Source organism: Protomyctophum bolini (assembly GCF_963924005.1).
Source record: "Protomyctophum bolini genome assembly, chromosome: 9".
NCBI classification, from domain to species: domain Eukaryota; kingdom Metazoa; phylum Chordata; class Actinopteri; order Myctophiformes; family Myctophidae; genus Protomyctophum; species Protomyctophum bolini.
In genome coordinates this window covers 1,185,570-1,200,569 of record NC_137870.1, presented here as the reverse complement: position 1 = coordinate 1,200,569, position 15,000 = coordinate 1,185,570, and the positions used below count along the sequence as shown (strand labels likewise).

Here is a 15,000-nt window from a genome sequence, read left to right as displayed (position 1 = left end):
CTTTTTTTTTTACTAATTTAAAACATTTTAAAATATTACAAATAGCCTAATCTACAAGCTAACAACCTGTCGATGTACATTGGCTAGTTGAACTATTTTTTTAAATGTTTTAAAATAGTAACAAAATGGCTAAATAAGTTTACCGATAAGAGGTACGGGGTTAGGCGCAAGATGGATTACAGTTTGTATAGTTCTGAAGACAGTTTGTAGTTCTGAAGACAGTTTGTATTTCTGAAGACGGTTTGTTGTTCTGAAGACGGTTTGTAGTTCTGAAGACAGTTTGTAGTTCTGAAGACAATTTGTAGTTCTGAAGACAGTTTGTAGTTCTGAAGACGGTTTGTAGTTATGAAGATAGTTTGTAGTTCTGAAGACGGTTTGTAGTTCTGAAGACGGTTTGTAGTTCTGAAGACCTGGACAGGATTTCTTCTTTTGCTCCCTGCCTGTGGAGCTACTATTTATTCATTTATGTGTTGCTATTTGAGAAGTTGAAATAGGACACATTTCCGACAGGTTTTGTCAACGCTTTAAGGCTAACATGCCTATGTTTTGGTGAACATGTTTACATTTGTGATATTATCCAAACGTATATCAATCAAACTGACTTAACAGTTTCCCAAAAGGACATTAATGGCATTTTATTCAGTCTGATCATTATAGCAGGCTGAAGTTTGGTTTTGTCATAATAATCAAAAGTAAAGTTTTCAAATATATTTGCAGTGTAGTTAAAAGTGCAAAGCGCTGCTCCAGACTTAACATCGTCGATAGTTCATTATAATATCAATATGCTAATATAATATTAATACTGCTATACGGAAGGCAGGAGGCGTTTACTCGTAATGATCTCTCTGCGGACGCTATATAAATGCACCATTTACCATCTTGATACATTTACTAATGAAAAAAACAGATTTTGCATGACAGCTCTAAACTGGACCTCCTGCCTCTCTCTCTCTCTCTCTCTCTCTGGCTCTCTCTCTCTCTCTCTCTCTCTCTCTCTCTCTCTCTCTCTTCCCCCCCCCCCCCCCCCCCCCTGCAGAGACCATCACAGCGCTGTTTAAGACCCGCTTCCGTCTGGACTTCCCCTTTGATCTGCAGGAGCTTCCCGCCTTTGCTGTCATCGGGTGAGATTGTCCTGTCCTGTTTTCAGGGGACTAGAACGGACTAGAACAGACTAGATTTGTGTCCAGTGCATAGCCTACTGCAGGCCTGGTTGACTAGATCTAGAAGACATGTGTCCAGTGCATAGCCTACTGCAGGCCTGGTTGACTAGATCTAGAAGACATGTGTCCAGTGCATAGCCTACTGCAGGCCTGGTTGACTAGAAGACATGTATCCAGTGCATAGCCTACTGCAGGCCTGGTAGACTAGATCTAGAAGACATGTGTCCAATGCTGTCATCGGGTGAGATTGTCCTGTCCTGTTTTCAGGGGACTAGAACGGACTAGAACATACTAGATTTGTGTCCAGTGCATAGCCTACTGCAGGCCTGGTTGACTAGAAGACATGTGTCCAGTGCATAGCCTACTGCAGGCCTGGTTTACTAGAAGACATGTGTCCAGTCCATAGCCTACTGCAGGCCTGGTTGACTAGAAGACATGTGTCCAGTGCATAGCCTACTGCAGGCCTGGTTGACTATATTCAGAAGACATGTGTCCAGTGCATAGCCTACTGCAGGCCTGGTAGACTATATATTTAGAAGACATGTGTCCACTAAGTGCATAGCCTACTGCAGGCCTGGTTGACTAGATGTAGAAGACATGTGTCCAGTGCATAGCCTACTGCAGGCCTGGTTGACTAGATTTAGAGGACATGTGTCCAGTGCATAGCCTACTGCAGGCCTGGTTGACTAGAAGACATGTGTCCAGTGCATAGCCTACTGCAGGCCTGGTAGACTAGATGTAGAAGACATGTGTCCAGTGCATAGCCTACTGCAGGCCTGGTTGACTATATATTTAGAAGACATGTGTCCACTAAGTGCATAGCCTACTGCAGGCCTGGTTGACTAGATGTAGAAGACATGTGTCCAGTGCATAGCCTACTGCAGGCCTGGTTGACTAGATCTAGAAGACATGTGTCCAGTGCATAGCCTACTGCAGGCCTGGTTGACTAGATCTAGAAGACATGTGTCCAGTGCATAGCCTACTGCAGGCCTGCTAGACTAGATCTAGAAGACATGTGTCCAGTGCATAGCCTACTGCAGGCCTGGTTGACTAGATCTAGAAGACATGTGTCCAGTGCATAGCCTACTGCAGGCCTGGTTGACTAGATTTAGAAGGCATGTGTCCAGTGCATAGCCTACTGCAGGCCTGGTTGACTAGATCTAGAAGACATGTGTCCAGTGCATAGCCTACTGCAGGCCTGGTTGACTAGATTTAGAAGACATGTGTCCAGTGCATAGCCTACTGCAGGCCTGGTTGACTAGATCTAGAAGACATGTGTCCAGTGCATAGCCTACTGCAGGCCTGGTTGACTAGATTTAGAAGACATGTGTCCAGTGCATAGCCTACTGCAGGCCTGGTTGACTAGATTTAGAAGACATGTGTCCAGTGCATAGCCTACTGCAGGCCTGGTTGACTAGATCTAGAAGACATGTGTCCAGTGCATAGCCTACTGCAGGCCTGGTTGACTAGATTTAGAAGACATGTGTCCAGTGCATAGCCTACTGCAGGCCTGGTAGACTAGATTCAGAAGACATGTGTCCAGTGCATAGCCTATAGTCTACCAGGCCTGCAGTAGGCTATGCACTGGACACATGTGCATGACATTATTTCAATAAACTAGTAATACGAGCAGTGGTTCCCCAACTTTTCATGTCAAGGACCCCCACATTGAAGCTCATTAGCCCGTGGCCTGTGGACCCCCATTTGGAAACACATGAGAGAAGCTTTTTATTAGCATTTTCATTTCAAGGACCCCCATTTTGACATGCATTCGTCTACACGGACCCCCCATTTAATGGCATTTATATCTCTGGGACCCCCCAATTTATATAATATTGTAAAATCAATGTCAATTTAACCCTGAGAGTGTACACATGGAACCAAATGGACCCGTTACAGACCCATAATGGTCCATCTGGTTCCATTTGTACACTCTCAGAGTGCATGCGTGCGTGGCATGCGTGGCTGGCATGCGTGCGTGCGTGCGTGGCATGCGTGCGTGCGTGGCATGCGTGCATACGTGCGTGCTTGCGTGGCATGCATGCATGCGTGCGTGCTTGCGTGGCATGCGTGCTTGCGTGCGTGCTTGCGTGGCATGCGTGCGTGCGTGGCGTGCGTGCGTGGCATGCGTGCGTGCGTGGCATGCGTGCATACGTGCGTGCTTGCGTGGCATGCATGCGTGCGTGCTTGCGTGGCATGCGTGCTTGCGTGCGTGCTTGCGTGGCATGCATGCATACGTGCGTGCTTGCGTGGCATGCATGCATGCGTGCGTGCGTGCGTGGCATGCGTGCATACGTGCGTGCTTGCGTGGCATGCATGCATGCGTGCGTGCTTGCGTGGCATGCGTGCATACGTGCGTGCTTGCGTGGCATGCGTGCATACGTGCGTGCTTGCGTGGCATGCGTGCGTGCATGCATGCATGCGTGCATGGCATGCGTGCGTGCATGCATGCATGCATGCATGCGTGCGTGCGTGCTTGCGTGGCATGCGTGCGTGCATGGCATGCGTGCGTGCATGCATGCATGCGTGCATGGCATGCGTGCGTGCGTGCTTGCGTGGCATGCGTGCATACGTGCGTGCTTGCGTGGCATGCATGCATGCGTGCGTGCTTGCGTGGCATGCGTGCTTGCGTGGCATGCGTGCGTGCTTGCGTGGCATGCGTGCTTGCGTGGCATGCGTGCGTGCGTGGCATGCGTGCGTGCTTGCGTGGCATGCGTGCTTGCGTGGCATGCGTGCTTGCGTGGCATGCGTGCGTGCGTGCGTGGCATGCATGCATGCGTGCATGGCATGCGTGCGTGCGTGCTTGCGTGGCATGCGTGCTTGCGTGGCATGCGTGCGTGCATGCATGCATGCATGCATGCATGCATGCATGCATGCGTGCATGCGTGCGTGCGTGCTTGCGTGGCATGCGTGCGTGCATGGCATGCGTGCGTGCATGCATGCATGCGTGCATGGCATGCGTGCGTGCGTGCGTGCGTGCGTGCATGCATGCGTGCATGGCATGCGTGCGTGCGTGCGTGCTTGCGTGGCATGCGTGCTTGCGTGGCATGCGTGCATGCCACGCAAGCACGCACGCACGCATGCATGCCACGCACGCACGCATGCCACGCAAGCACGCACGCACGCATGCATGCATGCATGCGTGCGTGCTTGCGTGGCATGCATGCGTGCGTGCGTGCTTGCGTGGCATGCGTGCATGCGTGCGTGCTTGCGTGGCATGCGTGCGTGCGTGCGTGCTTGCGTGGCATGCGTGCGTGCGTGCGTGCATGGCATGCGTGCGTGCGTGCATGGCATGCATGCGTGCGTGCTTGCGTGGCATGCGTGCTTGCGTGGCATGCGTGCGTGCGTGCGTGCTTGCGTGGCATGCGTGCGTGCGTGCGTGCTTGCGTGGCATGCGTGCGTGCGTGGCATGCGTGCGTGCGTGGCATGCGTGCATACGTGCGTGTGTGCGTGCGTGGCATGCGTGCGTGCGTGTGCGCCCGCGCCCACGCCGGGCCATAGGAGCGGCCTACGCAGCCGGAACAAAGCCTCCCTCATCGAGCCCCTCGTGGGGTTATTAACCCATTCTGAACGGGAACCCATTTTGGTGTTCCAGCATCATGTTATGCTTTAGCTATTGAAAAATAGCAGACCTACAAGCTCGTAGCGCGCCACCGAGTGGCGCGCTACGAGCTTGTAGGTCTGCTATTTTTGAAAAATCGAAGAACGACTGACATTTTTAGAATCTGATCTCAGGTCAGAATGGGGTTAAGCAGACAAGTGTGCTTCCAGTGGAAACCTCGTATGAATCTGATCTCAGGTCAGAATGGGTTAAGGCGTTTTTTGACAGTATTAATAATGCAGTATGATATATATACTGTATATATATTTATTTTTATTATATATGCTGCCCCTAGGAAGCATAATTAAGAAGCATAATGTCTCTTTTCATTTCTATGCGGATGATGTGCAGCTCTATCTACCTCTAAACACCAATATTCTGCTCACAGACCCCTTCCAGCCACTCCTCGATTGCATCTCCGACATCAAAAGTTGGATGCTAAATAATTTTCTCACCCTCAACGAAAGTAAGACGGAGGTTATCATTTTTGGCCAACAGTCAGCCCCATCCCTTGCCACTTTGGGACCCCTCAGTGCAAATATCCACTCATCTGTAAAAAATCTGGGTGTGTTCTTTGATAACAACCTTAAATTTGATAAACAGATTAGCTCCGTGGTCAAAGCAAGTTTTTATCAACTTAGGCTAGTGGCCAGGATCAAGGGCTACCTTTCCCAACCGGACCTTCAGAGAGTTATCCACGCCTTTATCTCATCGCGGCTCGATTATTGCAATGCGCTATATGTAGGCATGGACCAGTCCACCCTCAGACGTCTGCAGCTTGTCCAAAATGCCGCCGCACGCCTACTCACTGGTACGAGGAAGCGTGATCATATCACTCCCGTTCTTGCCTCCCTCCACTGGCTTCCTGTTAATTTCAGAATTGATTTTAAGATCTTATTATTTGTTTTTAAATCTCTTAACGGTTTGGCTCCCCTGTATCTATCGTCACTCATGGTCCCTTACACCCCATCCAGGGCCCTGAGGTCAGCTGACCAGCGGCTCCTGACTGTGCCCAATTCAAATCTCAGGTCCAGAGGTGACCGTGCCTTTTCAGTTGCTGGCCCCAAACTCTGGAACTGTCTACCCCCTCATATTAAGTCTGCTCCTTCCTTAGAGGCCTTTAAGTCTTTACTAAAAACCCATTTCTTCTACCTGGCTTTTAATGTTTGACCTAATTAACCTGTGTACTTTTTGTGTTGCTTCGATTTTGTAATATAACCTGTGTATTTTTGTGTTGCTTTGATTTTGTTTTACTATGTTTCCTGTACAGCACTTTGGTTGGCCTCCTGGTCTTTGAAAATGTGCTCTATAAATAAAATTTGATTTGATTTGATTTATATGTACAGGAACATTAGGGCCGACTGCAGAGCCCCACAGATCTACTCTCTCTCTCTCCCTCTCTCTCTCTCTCTCTCTCTCTCTCTCTCTCTCTCTCTCTCTCTCTCTCTCTCTCTCTCTCTCTCTCTCTCTCTCTCTCTCTCTTTGTCTCTCTGTCTGTAACTCCCACAAAGTGCTTAACCCATTCTGACCTGAGATCAGATTCATACGAGGTTTCCACTGGACACACGCTGGTCTGATTATAACCCATTCTGACCTGAGATCAGATTCTAAAAATGTCAGTCGTTCTCTCGTCGATTTTTTTCAAAATGGCAGACCTACAAGCTCATAGCGCGCCACTCGGTGGCGCGCTATGAGCTTGTAGATCTGCTATTTTTCAATAGCTAAAGCATAACATGATGCTAACACCACAATGGGTTCCGGTTCAGAATGGGTTAAATGGCAGCTTATGTAACGCTCTGCGACTCGCCCCCGCACAGCGTCCTCGTTCGCCTCTGCACCTTCTCATCTCTCTCTCTCTCTCTCTCTCTCTCTCTCTCTCTCTCTCTCTCTCTCTCTCCCACTGACAGCTTGTTTAATCTTCATTCTCTCCTTCTTAATCTTCATTCTCTCCTTCTTAATTAGGTCTCTTTCGCTGCTCATGTTGCTTTTCCTCAACATGTGTGGAATTGTGAATATATCTTCTTTTAATTATTCTTAAGGGTCATTTCTGAAGCCATTTTATTTGGCGTTAGGAACCCGTTGTGACAGCATGCCCTTGCTGACGTCCACGATACCCCCATCTGAAGATATTCAAGGCCCTATTTTGAAACAAAAACATTTTTGAATAGCTCAACTAGCCGATTTACAAGCTCACGTGTGGATGTAGATCAGCCCCCTCAAGGAACCACGAGGGTCCCCTGGATCACACCTTTGAGAGCCACTGCTTTAAATTAATACATAACTAATATAGAGCATATTTGATCAAATCTAGGAGCCAAACTTTTTGACAAATTAATTTAATTCAAACGCGCACGACACATGCACATCCACGACATGCATTGCGCACGTGGATGGGCTTACGTCCAGGTGTGGTGATGGGGTGAAAACCAGGTGTACCAGGTGTGTCCGCACACTTTTTTAAAAAAAAAGAGCTTCCTCGTATAATCCAAGGAAGCTCCGAGAAGGAAGGGAAGTGGTCACGTGACTGGGCCGCGCCATGACACTTTCATGGGAGCCAAACTCACACAGGAAGTGAAACGAATACATGGCAGTGAATGGAGCCGCATGGCCTCATAACAAACATTATCCCATTCTGACCTGAGATCAGATTCATATGAGGTTTCCACTGGACACACACTGGTCTGATTAACCCATTCTGACCTGAGATCAGATTCTAAAAATGTCAGTCGTTCTTCGAATTTTTCAAAAATAGCAGACCTACAAGCTCGTATCGCGCCACTCGGTGGCGCGATATGAGCTTGTAGATCTGCTATTTTTCAATAGGTAAAGCATAACATGATGCTAACACCAAAATGGGTGCCCGGTCAGAATGGGTTATTCATGAACAATTGAGACCTTTTTGTAAAGTAATCACTTCTGGAAAATAACAGAAGACATGATTATCACAGGTTGTTTTCTAAATCACGTGCTTTTCGATGTGCACAGATCAGTGCACAATATAGGTATATAATTTTATCTGAGGATCTAAACAGCAGCAGGTATATCGTTTCTGGCTCCGAAGTATCGCGATATTTGGCTGCCAGACAGGAAACGGTGGGAAGTCTCGCGATACTTGGTACGTTCAGAAAGGTACTTTGTGCTCTTTAGATACCATACCTCTATAAACAATTACACAGTGTGTATTGAATAACAACACAGCAGACAATAATGTCTCTCTCTCTCTCTCTCTCTCTCTCTCTCTCTCTCTCTCTCTCTCTCTCTCTCTCTCTCTCTCTCTCTCTCTCTGTGTGTCTCTATGTCTCTCTCCCAGTATTGCCAGTGGGTTCGGCGGGTGCTCTGTTTGTGTATCTCAACAGACTGATTGTTCAATTCATCAGGAAACAAAAGGCCATCAACAAGTTCCTCATGAAAAAGTGAGTCTCCCCATATCACCCTCTAGGGTGATATCACCCTCTACCATATCACCCTCTACCATATCACCCTCTGACACAGTCTCTCTCTCTCTCTCTCTCTCTCTCTCTCTCTCTCTCTCCCTCTCCCTCTCCCTCTGTCTCTGTCTCTGTCTCTGTCTCTGTCTCTCTGTCTCTGTCTCTGTCTCTGTCTCTGTCTCTGTCTCTGTCTCTGTCTCTGTCTCTGTCTGTGTCTCTCTGTCTCTGTCTCTGTCTCTGTCTGTGTCTCTCTGTCTCTGTCTCTGTCTCTCTCTCTCTCTCTCCCTCTCCCTCTCCCTCTCCCTCTCTCTGTCTCTGTCTCTGTCTCTGTCTCTCTCTCTCTCTCTCTCTCTCTGTCTCTCTCTCTCTCTCTCTCTCTCTCTCTCTCTCTCTCTCCCTCTCCCTCTCCCTCTCCCTCTCCCTCTCCCTCTCCCTCTCCCTCTCTCTCTCCCTCTCTCTCTCTCTCTCTCTCTCTCTCTCTCTCCCCCTGCTAGGCGTCTGCTGTACCCAGCCCTGGTGACCCTCCTGGTGTCCACCCTGACCTTCCCCCCGGGCTTCGGACAGTTCATGGCTGGAAAGGTCGGTCTGGCCTTCAGGGTCGTTTCACTTTCAGTGGCCCCGGGGTTTTCTCTGTGTGTCCCGAAGCCTTTATGAGCTGCAATGACAACGGGCAGAATAGAATCCCTCAACAGTGACATCTGCTGGTATATTGTTATGTCATATAATGGGATTTGTGGACCGTTACATCACAGTCCACAGGCCAATCAGAGCACAGACAATCTACTGAATGTTAAAAGTTCAGGTTTTTCAGGGGGCAATTTAACCCATTCTGACCTTAGATCAGATTCTAAAAATGTCTTCTACATCCTGACAGGGTTTTTCAAAAATAGCAGATCTACAAGCTCATAGCACGTCACTTGGTGGCGCGCTATGAGCTTGTAGATCTGCGATAGCTAAAGCACGACATGATGCTTACACCAAAATGCTTTTTGTTCTTGCTTAATGTAAGTCGCTCTGGATCAAGAGCGTCTGCTAAATGCCTAAATTGTAAATTGTAAAATGGGTTCCCGCCCAAAATGGGTTAACTTTTTTTATTTTTTTATTTAAATTTGAAATGCCTTTTCGTCATACTTTTAGTCGATGGAAAAAACACCGCCACGCACGACCGCACGTACAACAAGTGTCCTTTCTGTTGACAGCTGACCCAGAAGGAGTCTCTTGTCACGCTCCTGGACAACCGGACGTGGGCCAAGCAGGGCATCGCTGAGGAGTTCGACTACATCGGTCACTCTGCGGCCTGGCAGCACCCCGAGGTCAACGTGTTCGTCACCCTGGTGCTGTTCATCGTCATGAAGGTAGGGGGCAGCACGACCGCACGACCGCACGCAGGCACACACGCACGCACGACCGCACGCAGGCACACACGCACGCACGCACGCGGGCACACACGACCGCACGCAGGCACAGACACACGCACGACCGCACGCAGGCACACACGACCGCACGCAGGCACACACGCACGCACGACCACACGCACGCATTCACCCACCCACGCACGCACGTATGGGTCGTACGCACGCCCGCACGACCGGACGCACGCACGCAGGCACGCACCCACGCATGCACGCACGCACCCACCCACGCATGCACGACCGGACGCACGCACGCACGCACGCACCCACACACACGCACGCAGACACACACACACACACTCAAGCATGGATGGATGTGGAGAACCAGCTCTGGCTCCCTGCGTGGAGCACTCTGTCCGTCCATTGCAGGCTTTTTGACGCCGTAGATAAAGTGCGGTTGTTAAAAGCGGTTGTGGTTTCAACGTGCTCGTGTCTAAGAAGGCACAGCTCTTTCATTCAATATTGGCACAAATCAACGTCTACTGATATTCTCAATGCCCCCCCCCCCCTGTCCAAAATGAAACCTATGGTTATGGAGAGCATGTGGAAAAAATATGGCGCTTTAGTTTCGCCGCATCCACATTTGTCTAAAATATGGCCCTAAGCTACCTCACTAGTACTTTCTGTTTGAAACAACGAACACATCAGAAAACACTTTGTCTGGTTGTGTGTTTGCATGCGTGGTGTGCGTGCGTGGCGTGCGTGGTGTGCGTGCGTGGTGTGCGCGCGCGCGTGGTGTGCGTGGTGTGCGTGCGTGGTGTGCGTGCGTGGTGTGAGTGCGTGGCGTGCGTGGTGTGAGTGCGTGGTGTGAGTGCGTGGTGTGAGTGCGTGGTGTGAGTGCGTGGTGTGAGTGCGTGGCGTGAGTGCGTGGTGTGAGTGCGTGGTGTGAGTGCGTGGCGTGCGTGGTGTGAGTGCGTGGTGTGAGTGCGTGGTGTGAGTGCGTGGTGTGAGTGCGTGGCGTGAGTGCGTGGCGTGCGTGGTGTGAGTGCGTGGTGTGAGTGCGTGGTGTGAGTGCGTGGCGTGCGTGGTGTGAGTGCGTGGTGTGAGTGCGTGGTGTGAGTGCGTGGCGTGAGTGCGTGGCGTGCGTGGTGTGAGTGCGTGGTGTGAGTGCGTGGCGTGCGTGGTGTGAGTGCGTGGTGTGAGTGCGTGGTGTGAGTGCGTGGTGTGAGTGCGTGGCGTGCGTGGTGTGAGTGCGTGGTGTGAGTGCGTGGTGTGAGTGCGTGGTGTGAGTGCGTGGCGTGAGTGCGTGGCGTGAGTGCGTGGTGTGAGTGCGTGGTGTGAGTGCGTGGCGTGAGTGCGTGGCGTGCGTGGTGTGAGTGCGTGGTGTGAGTGCGTGGCGTGAGTGCGTGGTGTGCGTGCGTGGTGTGCGTGCGTGGTGTGCGTGCGTGGTGTGAGTGCGTGGTGTGAGTGCGTGGTGTGAGTGCGTGGCGTGCGTGGTGTGAGTGCGTGGCGTGAGTGCGTGGTGTGAGTGCGTGGCGTGAGTGCGTGGTGTGAGTGCGTGGCGTGCGTGGTGTGAGTGCGTGGTGTGAGTGCGTGGTGTGAGTGCGTGGTGTGAGTGCGTGGTGTGAGTGCGTGGTGTGAGTGCGTGGTGTGCGTGCGTGGTGTGAGTGGTGTGAGTGCGTGGTGTGAGTGCGTGGTGTGAGTGCGTGGTGTGCGTGCGTGGTGTGCGTGGTGTGAGTGCGTGGCGTGCGTGGTGTGAGTGCGTGGTGTGAGTGCGTGGTGTGAGTGCGTGGTGTGCGTGCGTGGTGTGAGTGCGTGGTGTGAGTGCGTGGTGTGCGTGGTGTGAGTGCGTGGCGTGCGTGGTGTGCGTGCGTGGTGTGCGTGCGTGGTGTGCGTGCGTGGTGTGCGTGCGTGGTGTGAGTGCGTGGTGTGCGTGCGTGGTGTGCGTGCGTGGTGTGCGTGCGTGGTGTGCGTGCGTGGTGTGCGTGCGTGGTGTGAGTGCGTGGTGTGAGTGCGTGGTGTGCGTGGTGTGAGTGCGTGGCGTGCGTGGTGTGCGTGCGTGGTGTGCGTGCGTGGTGTGCGTGCGTGGTGTGCGTGCGTGGTGTGCGTGCGTGGTGTGCGTGCGTGGCGTGCGTGGTGTGCGTGCGTGGTGTGCGTGCGTGGCGTGCGTGGTGTGCGTGCGTGGTGTGAGTGCGTGGCGTGCGTGGTGTGCGTGCGTGGTGTGAGTGGTGTGCGTGCGTGGTGTGCGTGCGTGGTGTGCGTGCGTGGCGTGCGTGGTGTGCGTGCGTGGTGTGAGTGCGTGGCGTGCGTGGTGTGAGTGCGTGGCGTGCGTGGTGTGAGTGCGTGGCGTGCGTGGTGTGAGTGCGTGGCGTGCGTGGTGTGAGTGCGTGGCGTGCGTGGTGTGAGTGCGTGGCGTGCGTGGTGTGAGTGCGTGGCGTGCGTGGTGTGAGTGCGTGGCGTGCGTGGTGTGAGTGCGTGGCGTGCGTGGTGTGCGTGCGTGGTGTGAGTGCGTGGTGTGAGTGCGTGGCGTGCGTGGTGTGCGTGCGTGGTGTGAGTGCGTGGTGTGAGTGCGTGGTGTGCGTGGTGTGCGTGCGTGGTGTGAGTGGTGTGCGTGCGTGGTGTGCGTGCGTGGCGTGCGTGGTGGCGTGCGTGGTGTGCGTGCGTGGTGTGAGTGCGTGGCGTGAGTGCGTGGCGTGCGTGGCGTGCGTGGTGTGAGTGCGTGGTGTGAGTGCGTGGTGTGAGTGCGTGGCGTGCGTGGTGTGCGTGCGCGGTGTGAGTGCGTGGCGTGCGTGGTGTGCGTGCGTGGTGTGAGTGCGTGGCGTGCGTGCGTGCGTGCGTGCGTGGTGTGCGTGCGTGCGTGGTGTGCGTTCGTGCGGTAAATGTCTTCTAAATCCTGACTGTTTTCTTGAAAAAGCTATGTTTTTCTGTGTCAGTCGTTCTCAAACACTTTCATGTCACTTTTCACGATTCTTCAAAAAACTGCAGACCTATACAAGCTCGTAGCGCGGCACTACTCGGTGCCGCGCTATGAGCTTGTAGATCTGCTATTTTTAGCTATAAAGCATTACAAAATGCTAACACCAAAAGGGGTTCTCGCCCAAGAATGGGTTAAGTCAGTATTGTAACGGTTGCCGAGCGCCACGCTGCACCAACACAGAGAAAGGAAGGTCAGTTGGGAGGTGATAAATGCCTCCAGAGGAGCGAGTGTGGCCATTTTATCGGACGCTCTAGACCCGGGGAAGTTATGGGGAAGGAATCAGGAATGGAACCCACGCCTTCACCCCCTCGCCCTCGGGGGGAGAACAGAAAGATAAAAACGCGTGTTTAATTATTGGAACGCAGCCTCTCTCTCTCTCTCCCTCTCCCTCTGTTCATGTTCAGCCTCTCTCTCCCTCTCCCTCTGTTCATGTTCAGCCTCTCTCTCCCTCTGTTCATGTTCAGCCTCTCTCTCCCTCTCCCTCTGTTTCATGTTCCAAATGTGTTTAACCCATTCTGAACGGGAACCCATTTTGGTGTTAGAGCATCATGTCATGCTTTAGCTATTGAAAAATAGCAGATCTACAAGCTCATAGCGCGCCACCGAGTGGCGCGCTACGAGATTGTAGGTCTGCTCTTCTTTTGAAAAATCGAAGAACGACTGACATTTTTAGAATCTGATCTCAGGTCAGAATGGGTTAATCAGACCAGTGTGTTGTCCAGTGGAAACCTGCAGCATCACTCCCAATCTTCCGCCGTAGTCTGAAAACCCACCTTTTCAGACTCCATCATGGCCCATAGCACTTACCTCACCCCCTTAGATAGCAATTATGTAGACTTAGATAGCATTTGATACAGACTTATAGCATTTTATGTAGACAGCATAAGTGCATTGTATGTAGTCATAGCACGTCATAGTACATATGTATAGCATAGTAGTATAGATGTATAGCTTATATGTATAGTTTCATTATAGATATTCCACTGTTACTTTCTTAGCTTACGCATGTTTCATGATAAATGTTTTTATGTGATGTATTCCCATGCTTTTTTGTTCTTGCTTAATGTAAGTCGCTCTGGATTAAGAGCGTCTGCTAAATGCCTAAATTGTAAATTGTAAATTGTAAACCTCGTATGAATCTGATCTCAGGTCAGAACGGGTTAAATAAACTCCTCGCGGCATGAGAGAGAAGCAGCTCATTGTTGGCATAACTGATGAGAAATGAAATATCACAGACTGCTCTCTACCGTTATGTAAAATATATAACAGACTGCTCTATACCGTTATGTAAAATATATCACAGACTGCTCTCTACCGTTATGTAAAATATATCACAGACTGCTCTATACCGTTATGTAAAATATATCACAGACTGCTCTCTATACCGTTATGTAAAATATATCACAGACTGCTCTCTACCGTTATGTAAAATATATCACAGACTGCTCTCTACCGTTATGTAAAATATATCACAGACTGCTCTCTACCGTTATGTAAAATATATCACAGACTGCTCTCTACCGTTATGTAAAATATATAACAGACTGCTCTCTACCGTTATGTAAAATATATAACAGACTGCTCTCTACCGTTATGTAAAATATATCACAGACTGCTCTCTACCGTTATGTAAATATATCACAGACTGCTCTCTACCGTTATGTAAAATATATCACAGACTGCTCTCTACCGTTATGTAAAATATATCACAGACTGCTCTCTACCGTTATGTAAAATATATAACAGACTGCTCTCTACCGTTATGTAAAATATATAACAGACTGCTCTCTACCGTTATGTAAAATATATAACAGACTGCTCTCTACAGTTATGTAAGATATATCACAGACTGCTCAGTTATGTAAAATATATCACAGACTGCTCTCTACCGTTATGTAAAATATATCACAGACTGCTCTCTACCGTTATGTAAAATATATCACAGACTGCTCTCTACCGTTATGTAAAATATATCACAGACTGCTCTCTACCGTTATGTAAAATATATCACAGACTGCTCTCTACCGTTATGTAAAATATATCACAGACTGCTCTCTACCGTTATGTAAAATATATCACAGACTGCTCTCTACCGTTATGTAAAATATATCACAGACTGCTCAGTTATGTAAAATATATCACAGACTGCTCTCTACCGTTATGTAAAATATATCACAGACTGCTCTCTACCGTTATGTAAATATATCACAGACTGCTCTCTACCGTTATGTAAAATATATCACAGACTGCTCTCTACCGTTATGTAAAACATATCACAGACTGCTCTGTACCGTTATGTAAAATATATCACAGACTGCTCTCTACCGTTATGTAAAATATATCACAGACTGCTCTCTACCGTTATGTAAAACATTTCACAGACTGCTCTCTACCGTTATGTAAAATATATCACAGACTGCTCTCTACCGTTATGTAAATATATCACAGACTGCTCTCTACCGTTATGTAAAAATATATCACA

At 49.9% G+C, this 15,000-nt stretch overlaps 1 protein-coding gene across 1 annotated transcript in view; it reads left to right on the top strand.

Annotated features, from left to right (window-relative positions):
- LOC308321245 (chloride channel protein 2-like) overlaps positions 1 to 15,000 on the top strand; it is a gene marked incomplete at both ends in the record, with an annotated part of 93,637 nt that overhangs the window by 35,090 nt on the left and 43,547 nt on the right. The window contains 5 exon segments of the mRNA XM_080772085.1: positions 1,037 to 1,121; positions 8,072 to 8,090; positions 8,092 to 8,174; positions 8,684 to 8,768; positions 9,389 to 9,544. Coding sequence (XP_080628211.1) covers positions 1,037 to 1,121; positions 8,072 to 8,090; positions 8,092 to 8,174; positions 8,684 to 8,768; positions 9,389 to 9,544 — 428 coding nt within the window.